The 22182-nt window shown below is 46.6% G+C and overlaps 2 protein-coding genes across 19 annotated transcripts in view; one reads left to right on the top strand and one right to left on the bottom strand.

Moving 5' to 3' along the window:
* Positions 1-379: 379 nt before the first annotated feature.
* Scm (Polycomb protein Scm) overlaps positions 380-22182 on the bottom strand; it is a 426899-nt gene continuing 405096 nt past the window's right edge. For 17 of the 18 annotated variants that reach the window (XM_070538219.1, XM_070538231.1, XM_070538222.1 and 14 more), the window contains one exon: positions 380-3484. In XM_070538219.1, coding sequence (XP_070394320.1) covers positions 3356-3484 — 129 coding nt within the window. In that variant the 3' untranslated portion in view covers positions 380-3355. The remainder of the gene's footprint in view (positions 3485-22182) is intronic. The other variant, XM_070538234.1, reaches the window with a different exon arrangement.
* On the top strand, positions 15863-18278 carry LOC139059920 (uncharacterized). Its single transcript, XM_070538503.1, has 2 exons — positions 15863-16792; positions 18021-18278. The coding sequence occupies exons 1-2, from the start codon at positions 16121-16123 to the stop codon at positions 18276-18278; spliced, it is 930 nt and encodes a 309-aa protein (XP_070394604.1). The 5' UTR covers positions 15863-16120.

Raw genomic sequence — 22182 nt, 5'->3', positions numbered from 1 at the left:
GTCTTGGTATTCTTTAGTGTCCCTTTAAGCTTCAACAAGCAATCACAATTTTGCCCTCATCATGCACTCAACGCTACCTAAGATCCTCTTGCTTAGTAGACATTCCATGGTGAACAAGGGATCCTTATGGACCCCAAAAGGTCATTTTTTTAAAATTTATACTTTGGTCAGTGACCTCCTTCATTTTCAACAATGATTTTACCTGACCAGACAGTATTTGGTTGAACTCTCGACTAAATCTTAGTAATACAACTCTTGACTAAATCTGAGTAATACAATAAAAATTTGGATATTTAATTTTCATTTCAATTTGATGAGTAACTTGGCTAACAGATGTGCCCTGTTAGAAATGAATTAATGGGAGTTCACTGCACAGCAGTACACTTAATGGCAGATTCATTTAATGTGGATTGAAAGGGAAGCAATGAGTCATCACATTTACCCTCAGTCACCATACTACAGTATTATAGTTGATAGGAACAATGATTGTATACTGTGCATACAATACATGAATAGTTATGTGTGCACACATGATGCATGCTTATTTGCACACAAGGAACTCGTACTTGCTACAAACAAAAAACAATAAACAGGCAACCAAATCAGAAACTGCGGCTAACTGCACATTGTTGACTTTGAGGCGTGTTGTTTTGAACACAACTCTCTTAAAGGACAATTTTGCATCTGCCATCTCAAGCTGACTTTCTTGTTTTGTGTTTCAAAACAGTGTGCCCAAGAGTCAACAAGCACTGGTCACATGACCGTTGGTTAGTGAAAAACTACACGCAACCTGAAGAAATTTGCCATGACACATGTTTTGAGCGAAACAAACAGAACTTGGCAATAAGGATAACAAGCTGGGTTTGTGTTCAAAGGATGAGTCTTTACATTGGAATGTTTTCTGTCTTTGTGTAATCTCTAAAATGTTCCAATGCAAAAATGCATCCTTTCAACAGAACTTGAATGCAAACTGAGGAAATGCTACATTCTTGTTAGCCAGCAAAAAAACAAAAGGAAAGCAAACCGACACGGCAGCCTACTCTGCATGAAGAAGAGTGTGTGACCAGGCTAGTTGGTTGGGTTGCCTATTCAGAGCAGTGGTCAAAATCCGAGTAGCCGCTTGGCACACCCACAATGCATGCATTTGCAACATAGCACAACCACAGTGCAAAAGAGATCACTGTTCCGTGAGGTGGCTGCAAGGGGAACGACTTTGGTACTTTGTCGGGATGTTACCAGGGTAACTGCAAATTGAGGCGAGAGAGCCCTGTGGCACCAAGAGCACTGCACTGATTATGCTCAAGAAAGTATTCTACCACAACAGCAATGGGATGAAGACACTGGCTAAGCCATCAGCTCACATTTGTTTGTTGATTGGTGTGCGTTGAAGAGCTGGCCTGACTGGTACAGCAGCTTCCATGTGCCCATCACTTTTCAGCTGAATGTGTAGAGCCAAAGCTGATTTGAAGTAGCAAACCATAATGAAAACATCACTTACATTATTTAATTTAAATCTGCAGAATTGAAATGCAACCAGCAGCAAGTGTCCAGCTATAGCTACACCAACTGCATATACCGAAGTAGCATGCTGCGTGCAACGTGCATGCACATCAAGGCAGTCTTCCTTGGCAATCAAAGGCTGTCCAGCCAAACAGAAGTCCCGAGGAATTGAAATATTCAAAACTTGAGATCGTGTACATATGCAGGGAAAGTAAGCCAAATCTTTACAGCACTCCAACCTGCCAAGCCAAAACACAATGGGGCATTAAACAAATCAAAATGATCACAGACATACAGTTGTCAGAAGTTGTGCAGCTAAAAACTTACTTGCACTTTGTCCACGAGTTTTAACATCAGAAGGTACTTAGTTTTACCACCACCCCCACCCCGCACATTTTTGTTTTGAGCAATATTTTCCTAGCGCAAACACTCAAGCCACTGGGAGATCGTGTGCTTTCTGGAAGTGAACAGAGGTGTTGAGCAAAAAAGAACTGAACAGTGAACAGAACTAGTCAATGCCAGTGCTTATGTGCCCACAGTTATTTCCATAAGCACAGACAGACGAGTTAAACATGCAGCAGCCCCAGCGCCTGTACTGGTTATCTATGTATTTAAGGGGCGTCACTAGACCAACAAGTGGCCTTGCTGGAACATTACCACCCGAGACGATACCTAACTATACCTTTGTAAGGCGTAGCAGAGTATTTGCTGCTGCAGTATGTGGAAAGCATGAATAAAGGCACTAAAATTGGTCCTCATCTTTTGCCAGTGGTTACCCACTGGGTCGACTGATTCAGCCACAGTAAATGGGACCAGAATGCACAGGCCACTGTTGTGCTCCAGTTATAAGACTGATTCTGTAACCTGGCTCCATTGAGTGCACAAAATCACATGTGTCATGTTATTTTGGTCAAACTTGAAAGATACAAAAAAAAAATCTGACTGAGTGATGCTGTCATAAAACAGGAAAGAAACAGCCAATACCTAGTGACAGCCATCGTGGCACACATCTCAATGAAACTTGCTGCAAAGGAGCCATTCGATTTTTCTTATCCGAAAAGCCGGGATGGTGAATTTCTATGTACAAAACATAAGGGGAAACACTGGACACATGGGAACCTTTTGTAACGCAAAAATAAATAGGTGAAATGGTGAAATGGCCCTTGTGCAATACTGTAGGTGAGTAAGAATAAAAGAAAAAGAAGGAAACCGAATAACTAGTTGGTAATTTGGTGGCTGCCTTTACAAAACCACAAGTTCTTCACAGAAAACACAAACAATGAAAAGCATGGCATAAGGACTAACAATGGCAACACCCACTTTCTTAAATTAAGATGAATACAGATAAGCTTGTTGCACTGTTTGAGGCTGCAGTTACACTGTGCTCATTAGTTCGTCCACATTTTTTGTGCACAGGGAACCAAACAAAAGGATCCCGTTTCCGTTTTGTCAACCAAGTTGCCCCACAGGTCAGTTCAACAGGGCACAGTGAAGGAAGTCTGCCACACACACAGTTCGGCACTTTGGCAGTAAGCACTAAGAAGAGAACAGTACTGTAAGACCACACACACATACCTGGCAAAGAAAAGAAAAAAAGCTGAGAAAAAGGTGGGGAACAGTTTCTAGGTCACTCACACAGGACATGACATCAAGTTCACTCGGAGCATGTAGTGCACTTTGAGGGCTTCGCCACCGACAGTTGTTGCAATCAATGTGAAGCCGATGCACTCGGTGCCACATGCTTCACAACTTGCACACCTCCTGCACTGGAGCACCCAAGCACAAATGGCTCACAAAACAATGATGCAGAATGCGCTGACTGGCGGCGGAAGCAGAAGCACAGAGAGCAGGTGGGTCACAGTGCTCTCTTGCCCTTGATTTTGTCAATGATGTTGCAGATCTTAAGAGCAGGCCCCAGCTTGAGGCCCATGTACTTCATCATCATGTCGCTGTTCAAGAGCAGCAATGCTCGGCCATCAATCTCCTGGAAGTATAGGGGAACAACCTTCATTATCTTAATTGGTGACAAACTACAAGGATGATGAAGCCAAAATAATGGTAAAAAAGGTGCAACAAGATATTATGCAGATCCCACGCACTGTGAGAATCGATGTAAGCGAAGCTTTCCATGCTGGATGCTTTGTTTGATGATAATTAGCGGTGATGTTGACGGCAAAAGCTTAATTTCTTCAACGTTAAGGCTAACCCACGAATGGTGAGTTCATGTTGCAAGTTACCTTGTGTGCACCACTGCTATTTGTCTGCGCAGTACACAGAACACACAGAAAGAGGTGTTTGCTTGAGGCATTGTTGTGCACCATATTTTATAACCTCTGAGAGGGTTGAGCGTTGTCATTGCCTCACATGGCACATTGCATTATGGCAGAAGTATTGAACTTGAATTTGATTATGGGGCTGTATGTGCCAAAACCACATTAGGATTATGAGGCACACCGTAGTGGCAGACTCCGGATTAATTTTGACACCGTGATGTTCTTTAACATGTCCCAAATCTAAGTGCACGTGCGTTTTCTATTTCGCCATTGTGAAGTGCGGCTGCCGCGATTGGGATCAAATCCTCGACCTGTAGCAATGCCATTCGCGCTGGACGGATGGATGAATGGATGGATGTTATGAGCATCCCTTTTGGAACGGGGTGGTGGGTTGCGCCACCAAGCTCTTGCTATTATACTGCCTAATGTCATACCTAGATTTAAAAAAAAAGAAAAAAAAAGAGCAAGAGCTCCCACAACTGAATTTCATTACCCCCTATTGTGAACTTTGCTTTTGTACGTCTCCGTTTTTCGTTGTTTTCCTACTTTTTCTTCTGCCAATACTCCAATTGCCTCTGACTAATCTCTATTGGGGACATGTTTACTTTTCCCTTGCTCTCCCTGAACCCAAGGGCTTCAAGGAGGCCAGTGGTGGCTAAATCGACCGCTGGGCAGATGTCTTCACATTCTAATAAAACATGCTCCATCATTTCCCTAGCTTTGCCACAGCAAGCACATGCTTCTTCCTTCTTATATCTCACTTTATAGGTGCGTGTTACGTGATTTCGCTTCAAAAAGTAATGAGCCTCCCTTTGAGTTATCATAAATTGTTTCTTTCCTCATTTCGTTTTTCCAGATATGCCAACGCTGCCGCATGGATTTTTTCGGAAGCCGGGAGGGGGTGATCGATTTTTCGCTCATGTGATTTTTACAGCTGTGTTGGCGACTCTTCTATATGGAAAAAAAAAACAGTCAACGAGCAAGAGCCACCGCATGTGCAGTGTGCCACAATGCATAAATCGTACGATATTGGGAAAAGTAAGCCTGCACGACTTTCCAAAAGAGAAAAAAGGAGGAAGTTGTAGGCAATCAAGCTCTGAATCGGGAAGCAACTGGGCGAATCAATGGTTGTATGTAGCGAGCACTTCAACAAAGACGACTTGTTCTGGGGCCACTTTGGTCAGCGTAATTGACTGTTGTGCTGCTCTCAATGATTTAATTTGGTTTTTGTGGAGAGCTGATTGTGAAATTTAGCCTTAAAGACGAGTTGAAGCCCTTATGAAAGCGGCTAAGGAGAAACACCATGCCTTCGCAAAAGATATTTGCTGCGGTCCCACGAAGCAAGAGTGAGGCCCCGGGTTGGCCGAAGAAAGGCCTTCATAGATACCAAAGGTAAATTTAAGTAAGCAAGTGTCACTGGTCCTTAAATTTTCTGCCTGCACTTGTGCTGTTTCGGTAAATACTCTGTGACAATGCACGACGCCTAATAGCGAGCATTGCAAACTAGGGACCCTATTCCGCAACTGTTCGTAGTCATTCTGTGTTAGAATGAAACAGGCGATCAATGCACAAGGCGCTCGCTGCTTTTTTTTTACCGTAGTGGAAGGTTTGTACCGATCAGAGGTGGTACGGATGCGTTTCTGATTTTGTATTTGTTTTGCTTGGTCTTAAAGCATCTCTTCCATTACAATGTTGCCGAAAACAAGGGCCAGGACTACGTACCTGAAGCGATCATTGATGAAGACTGCGCATGCGAGCTTCTCTACAGCATGCGAAAACTCTGATCGTGCTAGAAATGGGGTGCGCTGGCATACCTCATCGTCTCGGTCATGTATTCTAAACCGGCACTACTGGAATGTTTCCGTGTTATCTGACATCTTTAACAAGCCCTCTGCAACTAAGCCGGTGCATGGAGCCATGTATCCCGTCATGAATGCACACGTTTATTTTAAGCAGCGGCATGGGGGTACTGCGCTTTGTTTACATTCAAGGGCTATTGATTAACTGCTTGGTGTCAATTCTCACATATCAAGCATAGATTACAAAATGTAACAAAATATAGTGACATTTACGGCGCCAGTTACATTGCATACTTGAAGTTTTATAGTCTACGGTGGGCCTCTTATGGCAGGCAGAGCAACTCGACCTGGACAGCCGTGCTTGTCGTCTCTTGTATTCCACAGCATATTATATGGCCAATGTTAAACGTAGCCTGTCCTTCTACAACACACATCTGTGTTTCCTTAGCAAGGTCAAGGATTGTGCTTAGAGATACCAGAGGCCCGTAGGCTGCCTGCTTCTGGAGATGCGCACACTTTCGCATCACCTCTATCACTGCCCTATTGAAACATTCTCTGCGCTACCTATAGGAACTGGAAAGCGCAAATAGCCGCAAAGCTAATGCGACGGGCGCAAAGGTGTTGATTGGATGGTCGACTGCTTCCGTAGTGTCTACTGGACCCTGTGGTGTGCTTTAATTAATGCGGCTCTGCTTTTGCACGCCCTGTGTAAGTTGCCTGCTTGACATATTTGTATGGCATTTATTTTTCAGAAATAGCAGCAATGTACTGTACCGTACCTTGAAGTTAAGCTTATCCTGTGTCCCCGCAACCGCTGTCTTACAGTAGTGGGCTTTCCTTGACCTCTCACATCACCTGCCCCCTCTCTTCTATGGGAACTGCCTCTTCTCCCTCTCCTTCTCCTTCCTACAGTTTTATCTGCATCCCCTCTGGCCTCGCACGTTAGCAGAAAGGAAAGCATTGCAGTTTCTGCAATGCTTGTGACGAAAGTCACGGATAATTACAGCTGTCAAGCGGCTAATGTGGCGACGCCAGGGAGATCCAGAGAGCATTGTGCACATTCAACACAGTGGCGTGACAACGAGTTTCTCCTGTCACCTTTCCTTTGACTCGCACGCTCTGAACCACCCCCTGACGCGGTGTACGCGACAGCAGCAGCCCACAGCAGTAGCAGCAGTGGGAAAGTCGAAGGAAGAGGCAAAGTAGCGATCAACAGCAAACCGTGTGAGGCTCAAATGCAGACTTTCATGCCTTTTGCATTTGCAAAAAAGTAAAAATAAGCTCACTGTACAAGGTAGTGATAGTAATGCCTATTACACCATCAGCATTCACTGTGAAACTAGCCCCAGCCAGCCAAAAAACAAGAGATACTGGCCCAGGTAAAATATTTTCATGTAGTAGTGATAGGGAAAAACATGGCAACAAAACCGTGAATAACTAAACTAGCTTTTAATTGGGCGAACCTGTGCCCACAAAAATCAGGTTACACTCGAAGCACAACTATAGCGGCGAACACAGTCGGCGATCATCAGAGTCAGGCCTTCTGGTCAAGTGCGTCAGCTTTTATACAGGAGTCATCAAAGGTTGTACAGTACAGTAATCGCTAGTGGCTGTTTGTCTTCCAGAAAATACTACTGCGCCTGAAAACAGATTACACAAGGTTCGGTGACAATAGACAAAGGATAGAACTTTCTATAACATTCCAGTGAGTTCCTATCATGCGGGCATGTCCCGTGCTTAGCGATAACCTTTAGTGGGTGAAATGCAGTCCCCAAGAAAAGGATAAATAAGTATGCATGTCAATGCCCCCCTTTTAAAAGCATTGTCCCAATGCTACAGGTACTAAAGTGAAAACAAAGCCACGCATAATAAAGAAACAGCAACAAAGTAACAAAGTTTCCAAGTTCGTCGGTGGGCGTAGAAAGACTTTAGACGCACCATGTGGACAACTTCAGGTTGTGCGCAGCATTGCTGCGATTGTGAAAATCTGTCTGGCACGACCTGATAGTCCAGTGCGCCATCACGTCAGATGATCTTATAAGGTACGAAATAGCATCGTAACATTGTCTCGCCAAGTCCTCGTCGGCATATTCGAGTCCAGACCCAAACACGGGTCACCTGGCTGGTATTCCATGTGGCATTGCTGATGATTGTTGTGCTGACTGTTGGCCCTCTGCTGGTTCTTCAAATGCAGGCGGACGAGCGGTCGAGCTTCTTCAGTGCGCTGGAGATAGGCGGCGACATCTAGATACTCTTTGTCGGTGACATGCGGCAGCATGGCATCAAGAGTCATTGTTGGGTTCCTGCTGTAAACTAACTTCAACAGCGTGATCTGCGCTGTTTCTTTCACCGCTGTGTAGTAAGTGAAGGTAATCAGCAGCCATAACGATGTACTTATTTCCAGATGACGACATCGGAAAAGGTCCCAACAAATCCATTCTGACCTGCTGAAATGGTCGGCAAGGGGGCGCGATCGGCTGTAGTAATCCTGCTGGCCTTGTCAGTGGTGTCTTGCGTCGCTGACAGTCTTGGCATGTCTTGACGTAACAGGCAACGTCGGTGGTCAGGCGTGGCTAGTAATACTGCTGCTGTATCCTTGATAGCGTCCAGGTGACTCCGAGGTGCCCAGCAGTCGGATCGTCATATAGGGCGTGTAGTACTTCTGCATGCAGTGCTAAAGGAACACGAAGGCAGTTCACATGGACTGTTGAGAAGTTCCTCTTTACGAGTAGGTTGTGTAGCAGTGAAAACGAAGACAATCCGCATCTAAGTGCTCTAACGACAACATCAGTGCTGCCTTCCAAATACTCAATGAGGTTTTAGGAAGGCGGTGTCATCCTCATCGTCTTGCGGCAGCAGGTCAATGGGGGCACGTGATAGGCAGTTGGCATCGGAGTGCTTCCATCTGGATTGGTATACGACGGTGATGTCAAATTCCTGGAGTCTAAGACTCCATTGTGCAAGGCATCCCTGAAGGGTTCTTTATAAATTTGCCAGCCAACACAGGGCATGGTGGCCACTTACGACTTTGAAGGGCCTGCAGTATAGGTAACGGTGGAATTTTGGGGTGGCCCAAATGATGGCAAGAGTTCTTCCACGTTCGACAGTGACCAGCTAGCATAACCAATGACCCTTTCACATCCGTCTTTCCTATGGACTAGGATGGCACTGAGGCTACTAAGGTACTTGCATCGGTGTAGATTTTAGTGTCTGCTTCTTCGTCAAAGTGGGCAAAGAATCTCGTTGCATAGCATTGCATTCACTTGCTGCCTTATAGCTTCACATTCTCACGTCAAAACTCGTTAAGGGCTCTGGCGGAGGGTCCAGCACACTCTTTGGTTATTATGCGATGCTTTGCAACTGGTGTTTGTTGAATCCTCGATGACATCGAAATGCAGTCTTTGTACCGTCGGTGAAGAATTCTGAGCTGTTGCTGCTTATTCATGGGGAGACTTGGATATATGTCGAAGCCTGGTTTGGGAACTATGGTCATCATTGTGGATGCAGCAGAATCCAAAACGACAAACACATGATGCAAGACGCAACATAGCTATGTCTGCAACAAGATGCAGGCATAGCGACTGTGCTTCAAGGTATTTATGCAAAACTGGAAAGCCTCATGAAACTAAAGAACACAGTAGAAAAAATTGAGCACGCAGTGGAAGTGATGTCAGATAAATATGACGAAGTTCTGGTACACATGCGCAATTATGACAAAGAAATATTGCACCTAAAGAAACGAATTGAATAAATTCAATATCAAGACCGCGCAACTGAAAAATGACAGATAACTTAAGATCTGAACTATCTTGAATGGCAAACCAGAAAACTAAATCTCGAGTTCCATGGCATACCCGTCAGTGAAAACGAAGATTTATTGTAAAAAATTAATGAAGTGGCAGCGGAGCTTCACATTCCAAAAATAACTAAATGCGACATTGTTGCTTTGCACAGACTTCCAGCACCTAAAGATAAGATTCCAGGTATTATAGCACATTTTGCAAGAAAGGATTTGAAGGCTCAGTTCCTAAGAAAAAAAAAACAGAACTCAACCAGTCAGAAATGTGCTGCTACATTCAGGAAAACTTGACGAAACAAAGCAGGGTGTTGCTTGAGGTAACCAGGCAATGGGCTAAAGTGCATGATTTCAGATATGCCTGGCATCGGAACGGCAAAGTTCTGGTCCACCAGAAAGATGGAACACAACAGTACATCATGTAAGATTAGCAAGGAGGACTTATCCAAGATTAAATAGACTTGAATTTCTTTTTTTTCCCTTATTATGGCCTCAAACAAAGATTAAATTACACCATCCGTGTTTAAAGATGTTGTGGTCCGGAATATGCCAATTCACTAACGCTGTTTCACCGCAATGCCCTGTCAGCTAAGAACAAATCCTCTCAGTTCAAAATGTTGTTCAGCAACCTTGATTTCGCTTTTGACATCATTATGCTTACGGAGACATGGTACACAGAAGCTAATGCATTGTGCTTACCCTTTTACAACACCTATTTGTTGAACAGAACTACTCTCGTGGAGGAGGCGTGGCAATGATGGTGAAGAAACATCTTGTCTGCGACCGAGTGCTGAATTTCTCTTGCGTGCATGAAGACTATGAAATCCTGTGTTTTGGCGGTCGACAAAAAACTAGTAGACGTAGTATACCGGCCTCCGAGCGGGAACCTGCAAAACTTTTTGGTATTTCTAGATTCTTTGTTGACTTTTTCAAATGAAAATAAGCTATCTGTGATGACTGGTGGAGATTTTAACATTAATATGCTTGGAGATCTGCCTGCAAAACAGAATTTGAACAACTAATTAAAGCCTAGGGATGTATGAATGTCCTTAATAAGCCTTCTAGAATTACTCCCACATCTTCTTTGCTGCTTGATTTGTTTATAACCAACTTGCATGCATCTAATATGAAGGCTGGAATAATGTACACACATATAAGTGATCACTTCGGTATATATATGTGCTTAGATAAACATATGCATAAAACAAAACCCACACAGCAATACTTTCAAGACTTTTCATTAATGAATATGGACCTTTCCAAATTACAAATTTATTGTGTAGATTGGCGAATTGCGCTGAACGAGACAGATGCTGAAAGTGCATTTAATATATTTTTGAGTGCTTCTAGATATATATAATAAATGTTTTCCCAAAAAAGTCATTTCGAAGCCAAAGAAGATACGTAAACCATAGATTACAAAAGAACTTCTCAGACAGATTGACATTAGAGATAAACTGTAAGCAAAATTCATGGCCACATGCGACCCAGATATATAAAAACATTTAAAGTGTTCCGCAATAAATTAATCAAGGAGATTAGAGCTGCCAGAAATTATTACATTTGCCATTTCTTTCAGAGTTCTGCAGGAAAGCCAAATGAAATATTGGAAAAACTAAATGCAGATCTAAATCACCACAGAAACTTTAGCTTTGTTACAAAGATTGAGCGTAACAATGAAGAGATCACAGGCGCTAGTTTATCAGATGAATTTAACAAATACTTTGTTCAACTTAAAGTAGATTGTCCGACTGAAGGGGCACAGTTACATCAGAAAAACCAGGAATCCCTTTTTTTAATCCTGCAATAGAGCCTGATGTTATTTCAGCGTTCCGCGGACTAAATAACATTAGAAGCAGCGACGCAGACGGTATAAAAGTTGCACCTGTCAAACATGTAATAGAACTAATTTCACCGTGCCTAACGCACATACTGACACTGTAATGTGTGGTGCGCGACATGGTGCGGTAATCGGGACGGTCAGGAGCAGACGACAAGGAGTGCGCGCGCCGAGGCAGATTCCATGCTGGAAGAAGGAAAACAACGACGCCGAAGAGCGTCCGGCACGAGAACGCACAGCACAAGAAAAACAACAAAAAGAAGAAAAGCAAACCAATTAGAAAAGACCACGGGGCATCAGGCAGCCAATCCGAAAATGCCTAATCGGCCAGAGAGAAGAAAAAGCGTGGTGCACTGGCAGAAAGAGGAGACGCAAGGGAGACGCCAGGAGAGTTCCAGGAAGCGACGGCAGGAGGAGGTCAACTAACTTAGACCACGACCTTTGGTGAGACCGGTGCCACTCCTTTCACCAGCTTGTCGCAGCTTCGAGACTGTTGTGTCCCTGCCGCCGTGGCAAGCCCGGACTCGCACACTACTTAGCTCCATACTAGCCCCAAATGTGTGTCTTGATGTGTGTTTGAGTGTTTCTTTTATGCTTGCTATTTCCTTCTATTTATTTTTTAGCCTTCTTTCGTTCCATTTAAACGTTTGTGTGTGTGTTCGAAACGAACGGCTTTGTCCTCAATTGGGTTCTTGGAGGCACCGCCTAAAAGAACCATCAGAACCTTTTGAGTACACGAACCGTTGCCCCCATATTAGGGTCATCACAAATTGGCATCCGCGACAGGACAAAGCCGCTCGTTCAGATTTTTTTTTCTAACGGCTAGGAACTATGGCTAGCACACGAGATCTGTTAGCCCTAGCCGAACACATGGGGCTAGAAGGTGCGGAGTTGAGAGCATGGCTGAACGAGCAGGAAGCGCGTGCGCGAAAAGAGCGGGCAGCGGAGTGCGAGGAGGAGCGTGTATTAGAGGAGAGAAATTTACAATTGCAGCTTAAAGTCGCAGAAGCGGAGGGCGCATATTTGGGCAAGAAACAGCCAGAAATTACTTTGTTTGACTTAGCCACCGTGGCCCAGCGATTGGGTTTGCGTGGGGCAGACTTGAACAGGTGGGTTCAAGACAGATGGGTAATAATATGCGAGAAAGCTCAGAGGGAGTGCAACAGGCACCTGAGAGGGAACGCCTGGAGAAATAGCTTCGCAGGGTGCGCGTTCGCATCGAGGCACTTGCGGATGCTTGCTCCGAAGGGACGAGCTGCATTGTTGAGGATGCAGCACAGCAATGCAGGGGCGACCCGAGGGTTCCCTACGACATGACGTCACGCCTTGGCGAGCAAAAAGTGTCTCAAGGAGAGACAACTTGTGATCATGCCATTGTAGGCAAACATACTGGTGTTAGGTCACAAGACAAGAAGCAGATTGCTTCCTTACCTCAACCAGTGCTGCGTGGGCCCAGCGCAGGTGATGACTGGTTTGTACAAGGTTCAAACTTACCATGCATAAGCATGGTTGAGAAAACTAAAGTTAGAACTGAGCACCTCCTACAGGCTAATTATAGTACGTGAAGTGTTTGCGCCAGGGTCAAGATGGACCTAAGGATATCAGGGCTCCTGAGGAACCAGGTTTGGTTTCCATAAAAGGTACTGAGTTGTCCTTACTGCGCTTCTTGAATTCAACAAAGGCAACTGCTTGTGACCCTATGCGCACTTGGGAGGGCTCACGCCTGTGTACCCAATCAAAACACGGCTTTGTGGGTTCAGAACATCGTTTGTGTTCTCACGCACTCGTGTGTGCTTTGACCATTGGCACTGATGCTGCAACCACACATTACAATGTTGACTTCCTTAGAACGCACACAGTGACTTGGTCGACACCATGCCGAGACATTATTGCCTGGAGCAATATTATCGCGGACTGGCCAGGGTTCTCTGACCGAGAAGATAAATGTCTAGTTAGGTTGATATGGGAAAGGGTCACCTAAAGGAGCCGATGCTTCGCTTATGGCTCTTCATGGACTTTTGACTTCGGACTTGGTGACTTCAACTTGATGGTTTATAGGGTGTGTCGTGATAGCCTTTGATGCTACAGTTTTTATTCTTTAGAGTTGTTGTGGTGTTTTTGAATTAGTGTCTTCCGTTAATGTCTTTGATCTGTACGCTCAATGAACTGTGCAAGTGTGTGAACTGTGCATGAAGCCTTACAGCGCAATCTCGTGGACGGACCATGACTGTAGTGTTGTGAACTATGTCGCGCACTGAGTGGCAGTTTTTCTTCTGAGAAACTTGTTGAAAAAAGGGGCTTATGTGATGTGTGGTGCGCGACATGGTGCAGTGATCGAGACGGTCAGGAGCAGACGACAAGGAGTGCGCGCGCCGAGGCGGATTCCGTGCTGGAAGAAGGAAAACAATGACGCCGAAGACCGTCCGGCATGAGAACGCACGGCGCAAGAAAAACAACAAAAAGACGAAAAGCAAACCAATTATGAAAGACCACGGGGCGTCAGGCAGCCAATCCGAAAATGCCTAATCGGCCAGAGAGAAGAAAAAGCGTGGTGCGCTGGCAGAAAGAGGAGACGCAAGGGAGACGCCAGGAGAGTTCCAGGAAGCGACGCCAGGAGGAGGTCAACCACCAGAGCGGGCGTTGAAGACGGACCATCGGTTTCCGGACCCGAGCCACCAGGACTTCACCCGACCGGGGCCTCCTGTCAACCTGTTCCTGGGCGTCGCCCGTTTACCCGAGCGTGCCACCAGCTCCTCAAGGCCGGTGAGCTTCTGTGCTCATGGGTACGACGAGAACAGTCGGGCTACGGGCCCAAGTTCTACGCCAGCTGCCCGGCCAGGACGCCGCCCCATTTGTTGTGCCGCCTGCTGCCCGAGGCCGACGTTCGAGCTTCTGTGCCCGTGGGCAGGACAAGAGCAGTCGGGCTACGGGCCCGAGCTCTACAACCAGCTGCCCGGCCAGAATGCCGCCGCCGTCTGCTCGTGCCACCAAGCCGCGTGCTTTACGTCTGCAAGCCAGAGCTGGCGAGCTCCGGTCGCCTGGTCTGCCATTCCACACCACGACCTTTGGTGAGGCCGGCGCAACTCCTTGCGCCAACTTGTCACCACGTCTCCGCGTCGAGACTCTTGTGTGTCCCTGCTATCGTGGCAAGCCCGGACTCGCGCACTACTTAGCTCCGTACTAGCCCCAAATGTGTGCCTTGATGTGTATTTGAGTGTTTCATTTATGTTTGCTATTTTCTCCTATTTATTTTTTAGCCTTCTTTAGTTCCATTAAACGTTTGTGTAATGGCTTTGTCCTCAATTGGATTCTCGGAGGCTCCGCCTAAGAGAACCATCAGAACCTTTTGAGTACACGAACCTTTGCCCCCATATTAGGGTCATCACAGACACGTGTACTTATCTTTGTCGGGCGACCACGTCTCGCCGCCTAAAAAATGTTATCGCACAGCGCAGGATGCGCCTGCATGTAAAAGAAGTTTCTGGAATGTTATCGATGGTTCCGTACTCTGTATTTCACCGCAACTTGTGTAATTAACGATTACTCCCGTGCAAATATCGACGCAATTCTTACAGAGCTGTCATATTTTTCTGTGTGGTTCTTGGAAACCATGGCTTATCGCAATACAAATGATAACTGGCTCGCTATCCGAAGAAAGCTTATTGAACTGAAACAAAAGCACGTTCCCAAAATTACAATAACGTCATCAACACAGAGCACATGGTTCACGTCCCAAGTGAAGAGAGCAATAAATAAAAAGAAACGCCTTTACTCTAAAGCTAAGTTGTCCCACTCGGATGGTGATTGGCAGCGATACCGAGAACAATCAAATAAATGTAAAGCTGAAATTGAAGAATCTAAAGACAAATTTTTTAACGGTGACATCGTCAGCATGATAATGAACAATCCGAAAAAGTTTTGGAAAGTAATTAACCCTAAGCACTCTTCCCAATCCACTATACCAATCGTTAATAACGGTGTGCTACTCTCACCATCTGAAGCTGCGACTGAATTAAACTCGTTTTTCAGCTCTGTATTCACAAACGAAAATCCAATTCCACCTGACCTTACGTTTCCTTCAATTAACTCATCTATGAATGATCTCATAATTACACCAGAGGGAATAGAATCGGCCATCGATCGACTTTGGAATAACTCAGCGCCAGGTCCAGACGGCATCTGCACAAAGATGCTTAAAATGACTAAACCTATAATATCTCCCGTATTAGCCGCCCTTTTCCAGCAATCAATAGATACAGGAATTGTACCAGATGACTGGAAGGTCGGTCGTATCACTCCCATTTACAAATCAGGTGACCGATCAGTGCCCTCAAACTATAGACCTATATCCTTGACTAGTATTCCATGTAAATTACTTGAGCATATCATATCTTCCGCAGTTATGAAATATTTATCTGAACATAACTTTTTTTCTAACAATCAACATGGTTTTCAGAAAGGACGCTCTTGTGAAACACAGCTTTTTGAACTTATAACTGATCTTCATCAAGCTGTTCACGATTCCATAAAAATCGATGCCATATTTATTGACTTCAAGAAAGCATTCGACAAAGTTCCCCATTCTCGCTTAGTAATGAAACCTAGCCGGCTTAACATACATGGTAAAATTGTTAATTGGATCTCAAGTTTTTTAACCAATCGCTACCAATTTGTTTCCGTAAATGATCACTTTTCCGCTTTAGCACAAGTTAAATCTGGCGTTCCTCAGGGATCCGTACTTGGCCCAATCTTATTCTTAATTTACATTAATGACATCAGTAACAACCTGACCTCAACAGTTCGATTGTTTGCAGATGACTGCGTTCTTTACAGACAAATTATCACCTCTGAAGACACTAATATTTTACAGGCCGACCTAAACAAAATTTCACTTTGGTGCGAGCAATGGCAAATGGAAATTAATGTTTCTAAAACAAAAACAATGACATTTACCAGAGCCAGTAACGTTCACTTAAGTTCATATTTTATGAACAGCATATGCATAGAGAATGTGTCTACATTAAAATATTTGGGAGTCCATTTAACTTCTAACCTTACATGGAATGATCACATTGATGAAATAATTTCGAAAGCAAATAAAACACTTGGATTCATTAGGCGAAATTTGTATTTAGCAAATCAGTCAACTAAATTATTAGCTTACACAGCTCTAGTTCGCTCAAAGATTGAATACGCTTCCATAATATGGAATCCAAATCAGACTTACCTAATAAACAAGCTGGAATCTTTACAAAATAAAGCAGCACGCTTCATCACTAAAACATACTCTAGAACATCCAGCATCACGGCTATCAAAGAGTCCCTCCAATTACCGTCTCTAGAAACACGACGACTGTTAGCACTACTTTCCCACTTCCACAGATTGTATCATACCCCGTCATCCTTTACAGCATCCCATATCAAACCCCCACAAAAGATTTTCGCCCGCCTCGACCATCCCTTCAAAGTGCGTCCCACGTTTGCACGTACGAATCTCCTGCGACAATCACCGCTCTTTCTAGCTATTCATCACTGGAATAAGCTGCCAAAAGAAATTGCTTCTATACGTGATCATGACTCATTTGTAAGTAATTTGAAGCGCAGTTTTACGCATGTTGGGTAAAAGCAGAATTTTATGCCTTTGACGCATTGTAAGTGTATCTACATGCTTTGTACGGAGTGTTGTTGTTGTTGGTTTTTTTTTTCATCAATGTATGCAATTCTCTCCTTTTTTTCTTTTTATATTTTCTTGTTGTATTCGGTGATCTTTACCACGTTGTTCTATATTGCCTTCCCCTCCCCCCTAATTGTGTTTGAAATATCCTGTTGTTAGCCCCCCCCCCCCCCCTATGTAATGCCCTTAAGGGCCTTTAGGGTATCTGAATAAAAAAAAATCTGATTGCATGTATGCGTGACGCGAATAGTGTAGAACTTTGTGGACGACACGCAGGTCCCAGTGGTTAATCTGGAACATTCAACGACTGATCTATAAAAGCTGACGCGCTTGACCCGCTGATCAGATTTTCAACGATCGCCGACCGTGTTCGGCGCTATCGCTGTGCTATGAGTGTAGCCTGTCTTGTGGGCACAGGTTCGCCCAATAAAAGTTAGTTTTGTCGTTCACAATATTGCTACTGTGTTCTTCAACGTCACCACCAAGTGACATCTGGTGGAGGTGCTTTTAGTTCATGTACCGGACGCCCCCGACAAGCCGTGATCCAAGCCCGAACCGCAAAGAGAACACAAACGTAGTCCCGGACCATCGAGCAAGCCGCCGTCTTCAACAGCTGCCCCCGGAGCACGGACTTCTATCTGAGAAGACCGAGAAGATTGTGGCCAAGGCAACCCCAATGGCAGCCCCAGCGTCCCCCATCGTGCTGCAGCAGCCCAGGGAGCCTCCAACGTTCCGTGGTTCAACATTTGAGGACCCGGAAACCTGGCTTGAAATGTATGAGAGGGTCGCTGCATTTAACAGCTGGAACAGCGACGACAAACTGCGACATGTCTTCTTCGCATTGGAAGACGCTGCCAGGACGTGGTTCGAGAACCAAGAAGCCACTTTAACGACCTGGGACCTTTTCCGAAGCGGCTTTCTGCAGACGTTCACAAGCGTTGTACGCTGAGAACGAGCCCAAGCACTACTCGAAACCTGAGTGCAGCTGCCCAAGGAGACCACGGCGATTTTTACAGAAGAAATGAGCCGCCTATTCCACCACGCTGACCCGGAAATGTCCGAGGGAAAGAAAGTCTGCCTACTGATGCGTGGTGTAAAGGAGGAACTTTTTGCCGGAATGGTATGAAGCCCACGGCAGACCGTCGAGGAGTTTTTTCGCGAAGCCACCAGCATCGAGAAGACACTGGAAATGCGGAACCGGCAATTCAACCGTCGTACTAACTCGACAAACTACGCTGGAGTTCAGTCGCTGGTCACCGACGACCTGCGCGAGACTATCCAAGCGGTCGTGCGGGAGGAGCTACAAAAGCCGTTCCCGTCATCACAGCCTCAAGTGGCTTTGATTGCCAATGCCGTACGTGAGGAGCTCCAACAACAACTCGGGAGTAGCCCCTGAATCGCCGCAGCCTCAGCCGCAAGCGATGACATACGCCGCTGTAGCCCGCCGTCACATTCCCCCTCCGCGCCCACGGCAGGGCCCAGTGACGACACAGTTCCATCGTCCACCACCACCCGCGCCGCCAGCACGCCAACCCGTCACCCCACGCGGCGTTCCAAGGAAGACTGACGTTTGGCGCACCCCCGACCACCGTCCACTTTGCTATCATTGCGGAGAAGCCGGGCACATCTACCGCCGATGCTCATACCGAGAGATGGGACTCCGAGGGTTCGCCGTTAACGCGCCGCAACCACAGATTGGCGAACGAGCTCGCGATATCGCTGACTACCTCGCCGCCACTCAGCGGAACCCTTGACGACCGTCCTGTTCGCCGTCACCAGGCCGCTACCTGTCGCCGCAGCACCAACCATATACTGGCCAAGCCCGGGGCCACTCTGTGAGCCCATATCCGGAAAACTAAAAGCAGCAACCGATAGAGGTGCGGTTGCTGTTTGTTGAACTGACGAAGATCCTCCGCGGCCAATGAAGACGAAGAGACCATCTCGACGACATAATAACGACACAGCGCCATCCCAACGAAGTCAGGAAGCCAAGACTACACAGACAAAAGACGACTTGACGACGTGACGTTGCAACATCAGTTCAACATGACGCAGCCATGATACGACACCAAGACCTAACTGCAACGCCAGACAAACAACCACCGACCTCGACGTGCTTCTCCGTGGCCACGCATTTACTGCCTTAGTGGACGCAGGGGCTGATTACTCCGTAATGAGGGGACACTTCGCCGCCAAGTTGAAGAAAGTTAAGACTGCATGGGAAAGCCCTCAAATTCGGACCACTGGAGGACACCTCATCACGCCGACTGGAATCTGCACGGCAAGAATAACCATGCACGACCAGACTTACCCTGCCACCTTTGTTATCCTCCAACAGTGTTCATGAGATGTCATTCTCAGTATGGACTTCCTGAACCAACACGGCACCATCATCGACCTGGAGTCGAAGTCAATAACACTGTCGGAAGATAAAGCGATACTGCCGAAGAGCCCTGGTAGTCACCACACCTTGAGTGTGCTCAAAGATCAGGCGAGCATCCCGCCTCGCTCCAGCATTGTTATTTCGGTCGGCACCGAAACACCCGCTGTAGAAGGCATCATCGAAGGCGACCAATGTCTACAGCTAGACCATGAAATTTGCGTCGCAAGAGGGATCGCTCGACTGCACAGAGGGAAAACTGAGTTGTTGCTGACAAACTTCAGTCAGGAGTTCAAGCACATCAACAAGGGCACGACGGTCGCGTACATCGAGGAAATTCTGGAAACCAGTAATGCGTTTGTCATCTCGGATTCCGCTGCATCTACCCAGACGACCATGGTTCCCAAACCAGACTACGACATTATTCCAAGTCTCCCCGTGATTAAGCAACAGCAGCTCAGAAGTCTGCTCCGACGATACAAAGGCTGCTTTTCGACGCCATCGAGGATTCGACAAACACCAGTCGCCAAGCATCGCATAATCACCGAGGAGTGCGCTCGACCACTACGCCGGAGCCCTTACCGAGTTCCGCCGCGAGAACGAAGCTGTAGGAGAACAAGTAAAAAAGTGCTGCACGACGACATCATCCAGCCGTCGAGAAGCCCGTGGGCATCCCCTGTTGTCCTGGTAAAGAAAAAGGATGGAACCCTACGTTTCTGTGTCGATTATCATCGTCTTAACAAGATCACGAAGGACGTATACCCCCTCCCACGGGTAGATGATGCATTGGATTGGCTCTGCAACGCTAAATACTTCTCGTCGATGGACCTCAAGTCTGGCTATTGGCAAATAGAAGTCGATGAAAGAGATTGCGAAAAGACCGCCTTCATCACTCCAGACAGCCTCTACAAGTTCAAGGTTATGCCATTTGGACCGTGCTCGGCACCTGCAATGTTCCAGCGCGTGATGGACACGGTTTTAGCAGGATTGAAGTGGTAGACCTCTCTCGTTTACTTGGATGACGTCGTTGTCTTCGCCGGAAATTTCGCCGATTACCTTAGGCGGCTTGCAATAGTACTCGAGGCCATCAAGTCATCAGGGCTCACTCTGAAGCCAGAAAAGTGCCGCTTCGCTTACGATGAGCTTCTGTTCCTAGGCCACGTCATCAGCAAGTCTGGAGTCAGCCCCAACCCGCAGAAGACAGCTGCCATCACAAAGTTCCCGCAGCCCATCGACAAGAAGGCAGTGCGTAGATTTCTTGCCATGCGTGCCTACTACAGGCGATTTGACAAGGACTTTTCACGCATCGCTGAGCCGCTGACACAGCTAACTAAATGTGACGTCGACTTCAAGTGGGAAATGCTGAACTCAAACGACGCATGCAGTCGCCGCCCGTACTTGCGCACTTCGATGAGCACGCCGATATCGAAATCCACACTGACGCCAGTAGCCTAGGCCTTGGAGCCACCCTAATCCAGAGAAAAGATGGACATGAACACGTGATAGCTTACGCTAGCCAGTCGTTGTCAAAAGTAGAAGGCAATTATTCTACAACCAAAAAGGAATGCCTCGCTATCGTTTCGGCTACAGCGAAATTTCGCCCTTACCTATATGGCAGGCCATTCAAGGTGGTCAGCGACCATCACGCATTGTGTTGGCTAGCTAAGTTAAAGGACCCTTCACGACGGCTGGCACAGTGGAGCCTCAGACTACAAGAATACGACATCCCTGTAACATACAAGTCCGGACGGAAACACTCAGATGCCGATTGCCTATCATGCACCCCCATTGACCCGCCGCCGCAAGATGACGAGGATGACGATGCCTTCCTTGGAATTTTAAGCGCAGGCGACTTCGCCAAACAACGAGGGGACTCGGAGCTAAGAGCCCTAGACAAGTATTTGGAAGGGCACACCGACGTTGTCCCTAGGGCATTTAAGCATGGATTGTATTCGTTCACGCTTCAAAACAACCTACTTGTGAAGAACTTCTCACCAGTCCGCGCCCACTACCTTCTTGTTGTTCCATCGGCACTGTGTCCAGAAGTACGGCATGCCCAACATGACGATCCGACCGTTGGGTACCTCGGTTTCTCCCGGACGCTACCGAGGATACAAGAAAGGTATTACTGGCCGCACCTAACTGCCGATGTCGCCCGTTACGTCAAGACATGCCGCGACTGTCAGCGACGCAAGACACCACTGACAAGGCCAGCTGGGTTAGGGCCCGTACATGGTCGCTCCGCTCGTCCGTTCCGCCCTCGTCCGGCCGCGTGCGGAAGCCCGAAAGGCGGAAGGTGTCGCGAAATTCGATGCACGCTCAATCCCCACGAGCGGAACGCACGCGCACTCCTATTGGGCGACGCGGCCTGTTGACAGCTGGCAACCATTCGGCGGAGCAAAGGTATTCAAGGTTGGCAACGACCTTTGACAGCAGATGACACTGGCATATTTTTGCAGATCTGATTTCAAGTTTCCGCGTTCCGGTGAAAATGCGACTCTAGGCTGCCACATTCTGTTCTGCAGCCGTACGTGTTGCATTGGCACCGTCATCCTTCTTCGAAACATTCCACAGTCGTCTTATCTGCACCACCTTTTACAGATGTATTGCAATCGCATCACGTCGCAGCACGCGACGTATTCTCGGATGATTACTTTCAGTGCGCGCTGCCTTGGCTGGTTGAACAAAACCTCTCTAATTATCCAACGTGCTGCGTTCTGCGTCACGCGAAACTGATAGTGTCGCCAGAAGCGCGGTGGCGCGGTTTCTGTAGTGCTAGTGACCGCTGGCAAGAATACGGAACACACGCACATCTGTCGCGGAATGCATTTGCGTAGGTCGCCAAGACGCACCTTTTTACCACTGAGCACGTGTGTGAGGCTCCGAGTACAGCTTGCTGATACGCTTGCTCGTGCTTTTT

Source organism: Dermacentor albipictus, chromosome 5 (assembly GCF_038994185.2).
Source record: "Dermacentor albipictus isolate Rhodes 1998 colony chromosome 5, USDA_Dalb.pri_finalv2, whole genome shotgun sequence".
Classification (NCBI taxonomy): Eukaryota; Metazoa; Arthropoda; class Arachnida; order Ixodida; family Ixodidae; genus Dermacentor; species Dermacentor albipictus.
Note: the sequence above shows the minus strand (reverse complement) of the source record. Positions and strands in the feature narration are given on the sequence as shown.